Raw genomic sequence first — 14,762 nt, 5'->3', positions numbered from 1 at the left:
GTGACTCTTCCCCGGTTCTATCCTTATCTCATTTCCCCTGTTCTTTCCGCTTGGTTTCGCGATCGTGTCGTACGTGATCTTATAGTGTAAAAGACAAATAACGATTATCAACGATATTGAAAGCGTGTCACTCGACGTACCTAAATAGGTGCTGTTGGTAATAACCCAGAAGAGTTTTAGCGGATCAACCATTAAACCACGTTCATCACATAAACAACACGTTCCAATGGAGAAGCGTAGTCGGCTGCCGTGGCTGCTCAACCACAGGACACCGTAACCGCTTAACGCGTCGACACACACTATGTCCCTGAATATTCCGGATACTCGTCTTCGAGGTCCACCAGTCGTGCGATAAATCGATTCACAAATAACGATCACCGTGTTGTTAAATAAGAAATTTGAATAAACCGTACACCGTGAGTTACCAACGAACCAACAAGCAAAAAGAACAAACGAAACAAACTGCAGGCAGAAAAATAATCACGATACTAAACGCGAATTTTCAATCACCACTCTCTTCTTCTTCGACCAAAAGTATTCCGATCGAAGATTTGTCGATTCTTCTTCGCAGTGTCCTGCAACGATTTCTTTAGACAGAAGGACCGTGGTGATCTGTCAGACGAGCGATGATCTCTCTTCCTCCCTCTCCGTCTCTCTTTCTCTCTGTTTCTCTATATCGCGACGCGTCGTCCCGAATCGGACCGGCACTGACGTTTCGGTACGTTCCGCACGACGCCTGTCATCGACATGTTTTTATCTCGCGGTATATTTCGTCCGGTGCGAGAGAGCGAGCCAGTTGCGCGGCTGTGGTTGTCCGAGCGCCGAACCAAAGTGGAAGGAGTAGAGCGAGCGAGTAGAGAGGGTGAGAGATGGTGGTGGTAGCGACGGCGTGGAGAACGGAGCACAGCGTGAGAGAAGGTGATTGTCGGCGTCGGCGTCGGCGTCGACGGCACGGCTGCTAGATTGTACGCGAGAGTCGAACCCGGTGTGTATGTGCCACGAGCACGGACTAAGGGTACGGAACGAGTCACGAGGGTACAGTACCCGAGTACGCGGTACCACCAGGCCAGTAGATATACGGAGGCCGCAGCTCCGAGCTCAGATTTGCGCAGCCGCGGCAAATCAGTCGGCGGCGCACAATCCACGCTCAGTCAATACACTGTGTCACCGCGTACGAAACGTGGAATCGTTGGAACGCGGTTCATAGTCTATGGAACGTGTGGCACTGCGATGTTCACGAATACGACGCCCGGTACATCGTCGTTCCCGGTGATACGCGCCAACGCAACACCAAGGCTACCAACGGCGACGCGATCGCTGCGTTTGCACAGACCGCCTATCGCAAACCGCGACTCTCGTCTTTTTAAACGACTACGCGCGTCTTTTCGCCCCTTTTCGCGCATTTTCGTTCGCTCGGTTTTTACGGCCGATACCATCTCGCGTCGCTGATTTATCGTTTTCGTATGGTCTGGCTATTCGGTTCTTTGTTTTGCAATAGTGCGATTAGTTGATTCTGTGGAGCACGGTTCGAGTATCTCGATCGCGATTCAATTTCCGTAGTGACGGATTCAGAAGCTGTCGGAGAGGCGGAAAAATGTGTAAAACTACATAGGTACAATTTCGAAACTACCTTTATAAGATTAAAAATTTGCGACCCTGTAGCCTGGATAATTCAATCAACATTAATTGTATGCCTAACAAATTTCTTAGAATGTGACATAATATTTTTGTATTTTATTATTCTTGAAAGCAAAGAAGGCACAGCCCCTATCGTTCTGAATCCATCGTTGAATTTCGGCTTCGCGTCGAAGAGGCAGTTCCACGGCCAATTTTTCCCTTTGTATTCTTTAGGCTTTCGACGATATTCGGGATAGCTTCTTAGAGAACAGCACTTCATTGGAATGTACGCGATGAAAAAACAACAGAGTTATTTGATAGTTATCTTTATCGTGCTACAATTTTGTTACACGCAGTATTCAAGATTTTCGACGTTTCTATTCTCGAGCTATTTCACTGTGCGAAAACGCTTATCTTCTTCACGATTTAGAGTTTCAATGGCAACAACAGTATATTTTAAACGCGTCTAATGGCAGAAAAGACAAATGCCCGTTCGCTTTATCGATGTTTGTAACAATAGAAGAGATACAATAGGAAAACAAGCAAGGTAATAGCGGGCTGATGGACTTCCATATACCTAATAAAACGTATTTTAATGGACCTTTGTACAAGTTTGTAATTGCGTTCCTTCGAAGGACTTCAAGCTTCAATAGAAATTCCTATTAAACAGCTATATACGTGTAGCTACTTCGTTTTCCTTTCGAAACCGTAATAGACTACATTCGCTGAAAGCAATCAACGCACGGTTGCAATATTTTCTACAGAATATTCTATCGACCGTGATGGACAATCTTCTGTTCAAAATATGTACGTAAAATGTATTGAGATCATAGTCACAGCAGTGACATTTTAAAACCTGTTAAACGTAAAGGAATAAAGAAACGCTTGGTTTCAAAATCTTCGATTTACGAATCGATGTTAAATGCGCTTACCGACTCGAGAAACGATCATGTATTTCGTACTTTCAAGTTTCATCCGTTTCTCGTCAATTCTCTCGGCCTTTACGACTTCTCTTTTTCCTAATTGGTCGTGTACATTTCTTGCCGATACTTTTTCGAGATTTATACAGATCGTTACACCACCGCCAGTTCAAACTTTCATACGAGTTATCGATAGAGATGAAACTCTGGGCAAACGAACGTTCGAAAGCTCTCTATGATGAAACATTTTATATAAATTTACAACAAAGATCATAATTAAAATTTTTTTCGATATTAATACCCGCCATAACAATGTCTCCAGCAAATTGTAGTCGAATATATACTCGATAATGATACAAGAAATTTTATTCCTACACTTTTAGTTATACAGCAATTTCAACGAACGTCGAGGACCGTCTGTTATAAATAAATGTCTAATTATTTCCCTGTTATTTACAATGAATTTTACGTTCTTCTCAATATCGATATGTGACACGAGAATCTATAAGGATGCAACATACGTACAGTGACACGAGAATCTATAAGGATGGAACATACGTACAGTGACACGAGAATCTATAAGGATGGAACATACGTACAGTAACGATCCAAGAAACTTCACTGCTACGTTTTCATTCATCCGACAAATCCAAGCTTTTAACCAACGATGCAACCGCAATATCGAGGAATTAAAGTCTCGTACAGCCAGACCGCTTCCCTATCAGCATCTTATTCGTCGTCGTTCCACTTCCTTGACGATGCCAGACAAGATCGTCGAAGCGTATTAGAGTCCGCGTTGTTAGCCAGCTATCGTCTTCCGATTCGATCGAAAGTCGATCGCTGTAGTAACTGAATAAACGTCGCTAGTAGGGCCAAAGTCTATCTATCCACGTCGTTAAACCATCGCCAGGCCTGTTTTACTCGATATCTCGCCATGTTTACGTTCGATTCAATTTTAGTTAGAAATTGTGAAAGTGACTGTTACGAGAACGTCGAATTTTATCGTAAAATTTGATCAATGTAATCGTAATAGCCGAGTCAGTGCTGATAAAATATCAAAGTGTTCTCCAATGTTATGTAATATATACGACAAATATATATAAAGTTATCAAAGAAACGATTAGGTTGCGAGCCAGTACACCTACGCGTGTAAAAACAAACAAAAATCTGTTCGAGCTGCTTAAAAGAATTAAAATAATTTGTGTAAATCGTAATAATTACGTGTCGATGCCCCTGTAGTTTCTAATCTGAATCCGTTTGAAAATACCGTAACCGAAATGGATAGAAAACTGCAAGAAATTTATCGAAAGTTTGAATCTGCATTGTAAAGTCACTTATAGCGCTCGTGAAACCAAATCTCAAGATACGAAAAAGGAAACGCGGCAGATAAACGTAAAAGAAGTAAAGGATAAAATTGCATTATGTGAAATTTATGAGATTATGATAACATCGAATACACGGGTGCTTTATTTTCTAATACAACTCTATAGCTTCGTTTCGATTGAAATAACAATTTTTAAACGTTTTAATAATTTCCTAATGTTTCTACGAGTTTGCTTAAGTTTTCGCAAGTGCCTAAATTTTATGAAACCGCGAATAGACAAACATGGATTTCGTGAGCCGTTGTACTTGGAATATGACAAGGATGACAGTACGCGGCGTGACACCCGTTGACAGCGAAGACGCCGATGCAGCCGATGAGGAACCGGGTGTTCCGACGCCCTGTTACGTTATCCTACGAACAATTTCATACACGACCACGAGTCAATGCGGACGGGACACGTAGAATAGCCCTAAGCTATGGTCTGTGATTATCACATAAATCATGGCGAAATGGATTGACCAACGCGTATTTCGTAGCCAGACATTATGCCTAGTGTTGTTTCGCCTTGTGCACGGTGCCGTTTCCTGTCGAGTGCTGATCGAACTTCGTGTAGAACGCATACTTAAGTGCACTTTGACCACTCCCGAATCCTATAGAATTGATTATCGCGAAGGCAAGACATTGCCTTCGGAGTAAAATTTGCTGAGATATGGAAATCTTGAACCGTAGCTGGTATAGCAAAATTGATCGATGCTGGCAATGTTTCGTGAGAAATTTCGATAAGTGAGTTTCTGCATTTCGTGATTTCTTGGCCAGTAACGTCTGGAAAATGTAGGCAAATCGAGGGATGTAGTCTGTCGTGTTTAGGATAAGTTTAGGATAATACAATGGCTGTAACACGCTGGGCAAAGTATTCGTACATTTATGTCTGTATCGTATGCGTTTTCAAAATATCTGAAATCAAAATATAAAATATCTTGAAATCTCATTCGCGCAATAATGGAACGGGGCTGTCACGTTTACGCGTATTGACAAAATTCGAAATCGACCTGAAAATATACACAGAAGTTACAAGATATTTGCAATTATTGGATTCATGTGTTTAACAAACGAACGAATACACAGCATAAATAGCAATCTTAAGCAGAAGATAAACGTTAAATATGATCCCATTGAATATCATGGTTTATTTCGATATAATGGACTACCGGCTCTTTAAATACGTCTCTGATCTCTGCGAAACACATACTGCGTATACTTTGCAATTTATATGTATGTATATTTTCAGATTCGTTTCAAACTTTATCAATATAATCGTGACAGTCGAATCTCATAACAGTACTAATGAAATTTCAAAATGTTCCGTGTAACACGCATAATATATTCAAAAGAACTAGGTACAAGTGTTGGAATACTTTTGCGAGCTTGTGTAAAGTCACGAAATATTCGTTTCAAATTCATGATATACGAGGAATATGTTGTTGAACGATAGTACGAAGAATATGTTGTTGAACGATAGTACGAAGAATATGTTGTTGAACGATAGTACGAAGAATATGTTGTTGAACGATAATGCGAAGAATACGTTGTTGAAGGTTGTAAAGTTCATAGGAATACAATTTTGTATGGATTTTTAACTCTTCTGGACGCACGTGTACAGTCAATGCTACTGTCGTTCCCGATAAACGTTATATCAGTATATAGATTATGGACGTGTATATCGTGAGTTTTATGAAAAGGTGACACATGTAAAAAATCGTCAGTTTTGAAATATTTGCAGAGAATGTCTCTAAAAATATTATTTGAAGTAAAACAACGCGTTTTATCTATTTTATAGGACTTTGCTGTTAAAAGCCAAGCTAATGCAAAAATGTCAAACTGCTAACCTAAATATATATTTAATCGATATTTGTGTCGCTCAACATTCCGTACAGTACGTAAAATTTATTTCAATTCCTATGTTATCTGTAGAACGCGTTCATGTTCGGAATATTCGTTGTTCAAAGAATTACAAAAGTGTAAAAATTTCTACGATATTATTAATCGTAATAGTTTCGCGCAACTAGACGACAAACTATCCAAATACGAATATCGTTGAAGCAAACGCAACAATTTTAACCGAAATTTAATCGAGCATTAAAAGGAACAACTTTTAATCCGACCTTATTGTTTCTAATTATCCTCTTTGTACGTAATAAAATCCACAGCGAAAGAAGTCTTTCACGAACGTTATGAAGCTCGAATGATCACGATGATGATTCGAGGATGTTTTTAAAACCACATCCCCGTTATTTGTTGACTCACTCAGGCAAAACCGGTGACCGGTTTAGTTCATTTGCTAAACGAGCGACTGGTCGTTGGTACGACGTAGCTTTCAAGGCTTCGGATTTAGCGATTCTCTTTGTAACCCGGTGCGGCAATTTCGACCGTTTCTAAGAGGATATGTCCGTTGCCGACGCGAAAGTACTTTTGACTGTTCGCCGAGAGAGCTTTCCTCTGTGCGCCTTTTTCGCTTTGTGACGGATGGACTGTTTTCAATGGTATTAAGAATACCACTGCGAGCCACGTTCACTCTGTATAGCCTGCCATGATATTCCGAAGATGACTGGCTAAGGACCTTTATATTTGCGATAATCGTCGTCTTCTGATATCTTTCCAACGACGCGATGCTCTCTTCCTTTACGAAGGTTTTACTGCAAAAAGACTTGCCCGCCTTATAAAAGAATGTAATGCTTTTGATACGTTGCGATTCATTTTATGAATGATCCTCGCGAAAGCTGGTATACTTGAAATGCTTTTACAGTGAAACAGTTTGCACTGACGGTACTGTATTAGCTATAGCTCGTGAAGCGTAGTTGTTCCGATACTTAACCATGCTTCATTGGCACGTTGTTATTATTCAGAAATAGACTTGTTGTGAAAGAAAGCTGCCGCTCGTTAGAACAACTTGTCTCCATCGCCAGGATAAATAGAGATTCGCGATTATACCGTGGTTGAAATTGTTATAAAGTTTCAAAAAATTCTTACAAATAGATCTTTACGCATTCATGGAATATTTAATCTCGTTAAATAATCTTTTCCATTTTTTTTTTTTTTTTTTTTATTGAAAATATCGAACCGAATAGCGCGATATAACAGTCCTGCTTGCTTTCTTTCTAATTTGTCAGGATATTAGATATCGAGCAACCGTTTTATTCCAATGCTAGATTTCGTTCACTGTGACGGGTTACGTTGTTGCAAAATAGTTTGATAAAAATATCGCTCGGTTAAAAGCTTCGAGAACACCTTCAATATGCTCGATAAGCGTTAACGCAAGTTTCTCTCGCAAAAGAAATCGTTCGACGCAACTCTTTTCAATGTCTATATCATAATATTCGATTTTGCAGCTGACTAGCTACCCCTGTTGTAGCTTCCAATTTCGTTCTATATGGTTAGAAAGAGAAAACCAGAAAGAAAAGAAAAACGATAGAAAAAGAAAGGATGGAAAAAATGGGAAAAATCGAATGAAACACTAGCGACATTGGTCTGCGTGTTGCATCGAATACAAACATATTTGTGTAAATCCGTCTGTGTACATTGTAAAATTGCTTTGGAAGCTGCTGTATCACGGCTGAACGTAAACAATACGATTTATGGGTTTTCCTGACGGATAACGATGCTGATTTTAGAACACATTTGTACAAAATCGTTCCCTGTTTCGTGATTATTCGTCGATACGATGAATTACAATCGATCGGTACGCGATGTTATTGTTTGGGTGAAATTCGTTTGCGCGAATTTTCCAACCTATTACAGCGGAACGATTATTCTGAAGGGAAAGTGTTCGATATCGTGCAACAGTAGTTAATTTAGATATTACGTAACGCACAATGGTCATTTACGTCTAGGGCTTTAAAGGATCTAAATGGATTTAAGCGATCTATTGTTTCGAAATTGAATAGCGATCTATTATCGCAACGAGGAAGTAATATGTTTAGAATCAGAACATTTCGACGAATGGTCGAATTGCGTTAATAAAATTACTATCAACATTTACGATCAAAGGTGGTTAAAAGCTACTTTCCGTGAAAATTTATATTGTTTAAATATTTAGTTATCCGTAGCGCGTACCACTACCAGCCTCGATAAAGTAGATTAGTAGATAAACACAGATACATACAGAGGCGGCAAAACGTTTCGTCCGGTATTTCTGGATTTACTGTTTTCTATATATTTCGAAGTCGCGACATAAAATTCAATCTACGTAAAAAGGGAGGATAGATTACTGGAACGCTACGTTTAGCGATTTCCAGATTAAAAGCAAAACTCACGTACACGTATCCGTCTTCTCGATTCTAATATTTCAGCTGTGCCCATAAAAGAAGAAACTTTCATCAATTTTTTTCCAGCCTTGCAATTTCTTCGCCCACTGAAACGATTCTAAATAATACGATTTTCCTCGACCTACTCGAATTACTGAAACACTCCGGCAAAAAGAATCTCTTCCGACGTAAGTAAGTTAACGATATAAAATTCCTATAAAATTTCCAATAACGAGGCTGACCTGCAACTCCAACCCTTTAATTTCAACTAGATCAACGTAGGTCGATTGTGTGAAGCAACGTCGTTTCGTTTCTGCGCAATGGGAAACGTCATCGCTCAATTTGCTGCGCCACTGATTGTGAGTGCATGATACCGCGGATCGCGGGAATGCGGTTTCCACGTCTGACGACGTTGACGAGAACAACTGCCGACACAATACGAGCCAACTGATCCAAAACTCCATTACGCAACCCCCAGACAATTTCGAGCCGCGTCTACGCCAGTGTTCGCTTCGTTGTGCATCGAAACACCGGCGCAGCAGAATTAGCCATTGTATCGTGATTATCAGACAAATGGTAATCGGATACCGACTCGTAGGATACGATTGCTCGAATAATCGTTCTCTATTTAATCCGAGAACTCCGGGCCCGCTGTTTGTCCGAACGATTTGATTACGTTTAACTACCACTTAGGCAAATAGTATGCCGTTGCCGCCAGCTACAGATTACTTTTCTTTCGAGGTCTTAATCTCAGCTTCGGGGTATCACAGAATCGCGATAGACTCTGGCGAATCGAACATCGTTCCCAGATCGGAAACTTGAGAAAAAACAACTCGACGATAGCTTTAATTTATCCTTAGAACGATAATCCTAGAACAATCCTCCCTAAGAACAATTTATTCGCTTCTCTCCTTAACGATGAACCTAGGGTTGCTTCTCTTCTTAAATGGACTGACACGACGAGTCGAAGCTAGTCGAGATGAATTCAATTGCATCTCGAGTCTCGTCGAGGACTGCTCGACATCTAAAAGATAGATTAGACGGTGTCATCTGAGCTACACGAGAACACGGTTTCTTGCTGATCGAGAGATAAGAAGGTTCGAAATGGTGAGGTAGCTTCGTTTGCAGAGGATTAACGTAATAAGAAATTGAAGAGGGCTTTAAGTGGGTTTCTCGCGAGAAGAGCCTAATAAATTGCTGGGTTTAAGACTGTCTCAAAATCGCGTTTTACCGGTGATTAGCCGCGATCGTTATATGCTAAGATAATACGATTGCCAACAGATATTGTTTGCGATGAAAGTATCGAAAGTTGACGAGGAATAAGTTTGCAGGAGGTGAAGAAAAGTATCGATAGTTGCTGAGAAAACTAGCAGCGAAAATTGAAAAAATCCGTGCACCTTAACGATCTTTCTAAATAAGTAATTTCGATCTTGATAAATTTGCCAAATGAATTGAAGTCTTCGATTTAAATCGATTTTATCATTTTAATCGAGGTAGTATACGTCTTTTAATACATTCGCTGCTATTCACGCGTATATTACGTATATTAAGAGAGAGGCGAACAAAACAGCAAGCAGTTGCATTAAGACAAATATTTTTGTTAATGGACAAATTGTAATAGCAACAAACGTTTTGCCACGGATCTCATCGGAAGGAAAAATTGTTTCCAGTAGTTTACATGAAAGTATCGATTTTCGAAGGATTTCATACATATATACGTGTACGTACTATGTACAATATATCTACGAGAGGTACACACGGTAGTTCTACGCAGAGTAATCATAAGATTGTTCATTTCAACGTAAATTGACCGTTCGCTGTGAATGGAGCTGCTTGAGTATTCTCTTAAGTGAACTGGAAGTAATATGGAAACTAATGTTTCGATTGAACGTCAGGCATTGAAAGTGCTAAAGTGCTACGTATTACTTGTCAAACGATTTAATTACTCCGCGAGGTTGCTCCGCAATGAATCACGAAACTTCATCAAGAAATGGCATTAATCTTAAAACTACGCAGCCAGCGCGTTAAGCTTACACTTACAATGCTACGAATCTTCTCCATTCTCGTAGTATAGACTAAGTTAGCAAATCAAGGTTTTTTAATAAATAATAATAATCGTACAACGTGTATGAAACGTCAAACACTTTACGAATACTTTTTATATGAAAAATAACGCTTAAAAATGACAAATGACTTGTTTTATTCGGTCCTTTCTTATTTATACGCGCGTGACTGTCGATGTTAAGAGACCACGATGAAATTGAATTATCAAGAAACGATATCTGGCGTCGTACTTTCTTCGTGAAACAGCGCAACTATGACGAAAATCAATAAACGCTTGTCAAAATATTGCAGCTTTTGCGAAGTTTAACCGTGCGACACGATTTATACATAACGTAAGCGGCAGCTGCGCTATCTTTCATTCTCCTAAACGTCCGAATTTCTATTTCGCGCGTCAGACAAATCCCTATCTTTGACAACGACGTCGTTGAAAGCAGATGCAGGTGTAACTTTTCCAGCAACTCCAGGCAATTTTAGCCACCCCGTTGGAAACGCTTCGCCATGGCCTTGCGCTAAGGTGTTCGAGCAGCTTGCAACGACCCACACCTATAGACGAAACACATTTTTCCACGCGCGTTTTCGTCCAAGCGTCGAGGGATTTGTATCCCGGTCCGAGGCTCTCCACCTCGCTCGGTAATGCGAGTACCACGAATAATAATACGCAAGTTCGGAAGACGCACACGTGTTCGGAATAGCGTACAACCGAGTCGACTGTTTAAGCGCCTTGACCAATTTCCAAATAATTTTACGTACAACCACGATATTCTGTATAAGGTCGGTAAAAGGGAACCAACTTGATCGATGCGATGGAGCACCGATTTCTCGTCACGACCCACGAAGAGATTTCGCGTAAACGAAACGTTGAATGTTCCAATGTCCCTCCGATATCCAGACCGTCCTGATTTTACAGTTAGCTGATTTAATCTCGATACAATAGAAGCAAAAGCTAGTTTATTTAGAGGACATTTGGTCGCGTGTATTTTTCAGAGTAGTCGAGAATAGCGGCGAATGTTTGAATTGTGGTTTGGTTAATCGGTCACTGAAATTTGCTGGACAAACTGCTTTAACTCTCAGAACAAATATAGATTAACAGCGGGGATAAAAGACGAAGGCTACTCTGTGCTAGCGGCTCAGATACTTTCCTGAGTAATGTGTGCTTTAGCCCGGGGTTATGGGACTACAGCGCCGTTGAAAGTGGTAAATAAAAGCTTTCGATTCTAAGCTTGCTCCGTCCCGTTTCATTCTTCCGATATATCAGGTTATTTCTTACGCGATATCGTTGCCTGGTGGAAATGGTCAACGATTACATTACCATATATTGTATTAATATCCGTGCGTCGGAAAGAAATTCTGTTTTATTACGTCACTAGCCGACTCTGTAGAGGAAATAATATCAGACGAAATAAAAGAGAATAATTTGAAATTATATTGTCGTAGATTGAAAACATGCAAACGATACCATGCACTAAATGATGCAGTTAACGAAAATACTCTTTAAAGACCAGATCTTCGACAAGTCTACCTTCCTTTGATTTTAACCCAAACGAAATAACGTTAAATAAGTTGCATCTAGTTTTTACATCGAACCCGATGTTTCCCATTTCTGATCGTTGAATTCATAACGCGTTATTACGCATTATATGCTCAATTTTGTTTCCGCGTCCAATCTAATACAATGACATTTGATTAATGGGCATCATTTACATACTGATTCATCATCGCATAGACCCCAATTGAATTATCTGGTAAACTATGCTGAACCGGTAGTTAGACAACGAAATCGGATATCCTTCGAAATCGTATTTAAAGCGAATTCGTTCGATCATTACGTTGATATCATCGTTGTATCAAATTACGAATACTTGTTCTTTCTTTTGTCCTCATTTTGCTTGCCAAATTATGTATCACATAATACTCTATTCGACATTTTGTAATTAATCGCGTTTTCCAACAATTTGGTTATTCACTCGTATAGCAAATAGAACGTGAATAATTGATACTAATGAATAGATACAATTTATCGATAACAATTTGAGTATAAAGTTAAATAATTCTTCGTCTGATATACGTACATGTTACAATCGGGCCATCGTAATCGCTCGATACCTGATTTAATTATCCAAAACTGGTTTTATCGAAGGTTTTCCCTCGATAATCAAGCGTCCATTAGTTAATTCTTGAAAATTGTAAATACGAACAGTAATGGAACTATCGTTCGTAAGGAAAGAGAACGAGATTGGTAATCGAGATTAAATGTCTCTTTTATCCGCTGCATTTCGTTTATTTTAAGCTTCGCTGTGCACTTGTACGCATTCCAGATACACTTCAAACACTGGCTGTGCAACTATTTGCCCGTAAACGGTTTCTTCGAACCTGTACTCGATACATACACTTACTAGTGCAAAGTCGAGGATGGAATCAAACATTTAGATATTTGAGTTATAACACTTCGGAGAAAGCGGTTGCGCGTTCTACTCGTCGTTTCTATGCGCATTGTTACAAACGTTACGAATTGTCTATCGTGTCTGCACATCACTGCGCGCTGGTAGACTGTTAGTTGTCCGCTTGATAAATGTAGTTGGGAGGAGACAGCAGTCATTGGCGAAATTGGATACATACGCGTGTTACCCGTGTGATTTAGTCCGTTCGTAGCTCAACGTTCCGATTGCTTCAATGTCATCGTATTCAGATTTACCGTATGTTAAAGTCTACTTTGTCGAACGACTGATATTTTGAGAAATCTCTCGAGTTCGATGAACTTTTCACGAATACTTAGATTCAGTTTTTTTCAAGGTTCGAATTAATTTACCACGACTCTGAGATAAGACAGTAAGACAACATTCTTTTAAATCGAGTAATGACTTCTCACACGAATTACATTAGCGAATTATTAGCTGATATCTCGTGTTCAATCGCTCTATCGCAGATTTGAGGCGAGAAAATGGGACAATCCGAGAAGTTTAGCGATAGGTAGAACGTAGACGTAAATTAAGAGATCGAGAATGTCGCGTTTGATTTCATTGAAAGATAGTAACTTTCTTGTGGAATTACGTTGTTTCAAAATATTAAATATTAAAACGTGATGCGGACGAAATAAATTGAATGGATTTAACGAAGACCACGAAGAGAGATTCCAGAACGCCTAATACCATCTGGAAATCTACCGCCAGTGAATGTAACATACTCGACCAGTATTTGAATTCTTCGAGTACCAAATACGATACTTGGTGTCGTCAATACATGCATAAAGTTTCTCTAGGATCAGAAAAGTGGTACTGCACGTGATACAGAGTGAATTTCGCGTTTTCCACATAGTACGAAGGTATTTTCAATTAAAACTAATTTTAATTAATTTCTCGCGTTCCTCGTGTGCTAAAGTTCGGATGATTATAATCCTGTTTGTTCGCTGAACGCTGACTGCAATGATATCCTTAAGAATTATGCTGCATGAGAAAAGGAAAGTACGCGTCTAGGCAGAAGCAACGAGGTGTCTCGCAAAACCCATAAATTCCGTTCCGCTGTAGGTACGGTTGATACCGTAAAATATGCTTTCCAAGCATAAAATACTATGCAATAAATTGCTTGGTTCGACATTCATACTAAACAAACTTCTTGGCGACGAATGGAGGGTCGTTCCTCGGCTTACAATGGAAATCATAAAAAGCACTATGTCAGAAATGTTTCGTTGCTGGAGCGTAAAAAATGAAGGCTTTCCTGCGGTTCCAGATAAAAAATTGCAGTGCACCGCAATGCAACAAAAGATAATGTTTATGAAATTTACGACTTAAAACGTTATTTTACGTTAGTGTCCATTTATCCTGTCTATTTGCTATATTACCTGTCACAGTTACTCTACCTACCGTACGAATAAGCACGCGTACGTGCAGCTCTATTCCAAGAGAAACATCAATGACGATAATTTACGAGAAATAGCGAACGAACAGATTGATACATCACAATGATTCTTATTTAACAAAATATTCGCTTCTATTACAAAGGATAGACAACGATTCTTTGTTGCAATAACGAACATTGCTTTAATTGTATTATCAATTCGAAACTGTACGTGCCGTAAATTGAAATTATTTAATAATTACGAATCAGTTCGAATAACGTATGATAAATAATACGTATATCGAAGATTCCAAGTGCTGAACTTTTTGACTCAGTCCTCTTGCCAGAGGCTTCATCATCCTCCCCTGCATAGCCGGATTCTTCTAGAAAACACTTATCGCTCTACCCAGTTTCCACGTACCATCGGACATCGTGACGCCGAGTGTCCCCGATTCATGGCCATCGTGCACATGATCCTCGGCTGCGGATTGTGAGGCATTAGAGGCTCCCTTGTCGGCACCCCGAAACTATGGCGAAAATATATTCCTGGTATTTCTTAAAAATATTACCACTCAACGTTGCTATCTAGTCCAAACCCTGACGAAACATTTATGGCTTGGGCTATCGGCCATGCAATACTTTTGGAAACGAATCGAAATATACAGGAGCCGGCGTTTGTATATACATACATACGTATAATATTAC

The 14,762-nt window shown here is 39.6% G+C and overlaps 1 protein-coding gene across 9 annotated transcripts in view; it reads right to left on the bottom strand.

The window, feature by feature from the left end:
* The window catches only part of LOC138185055 (neural-cadherin), a 235,953-nt gene that overhangs the window by 87,526 nt on the left and 133,665 nt on the right, over positions 1 to 14,762 (bottom strand). Inside the window, exon 1 of one of the 9 annotated variants that reach the window (XM_069123661.1) lies at positions 141 to 1,009. The exons of the other annotated variants lie outside the window; for them this stretch is intronic. Coding sequence (XP_068979762.1) covers positions 141 to 192 — 52 coding nt within the window. The 5' untranslated portion in view covers positions 193 to 1,009. Of the gene's footprint in view, positions 1 to 140; positions 1,010 to 14,762 lie in introns of those variants that run through there. 9 annotated transcript variants of the gene reach the window in all.

This window comes from Bombus flavifrons, chromosome 11 (genome assembly GCF_040668555.2).
Source record: "Bombus flavifrons isolate JBK064 chromosome 11, iyBomFlav1_principal, whole genome shotgun sequence".
NCBI lineage: Eukaryota > Metazoa > Arthropoda > Insecta > Hymenoptera > Apidae > Bombus > Bombus flavifrons.
Note: the sequence above shows the minus strand (reverse complement) of the source record. Positions and strands in the feature narration are given on the sequence as shown.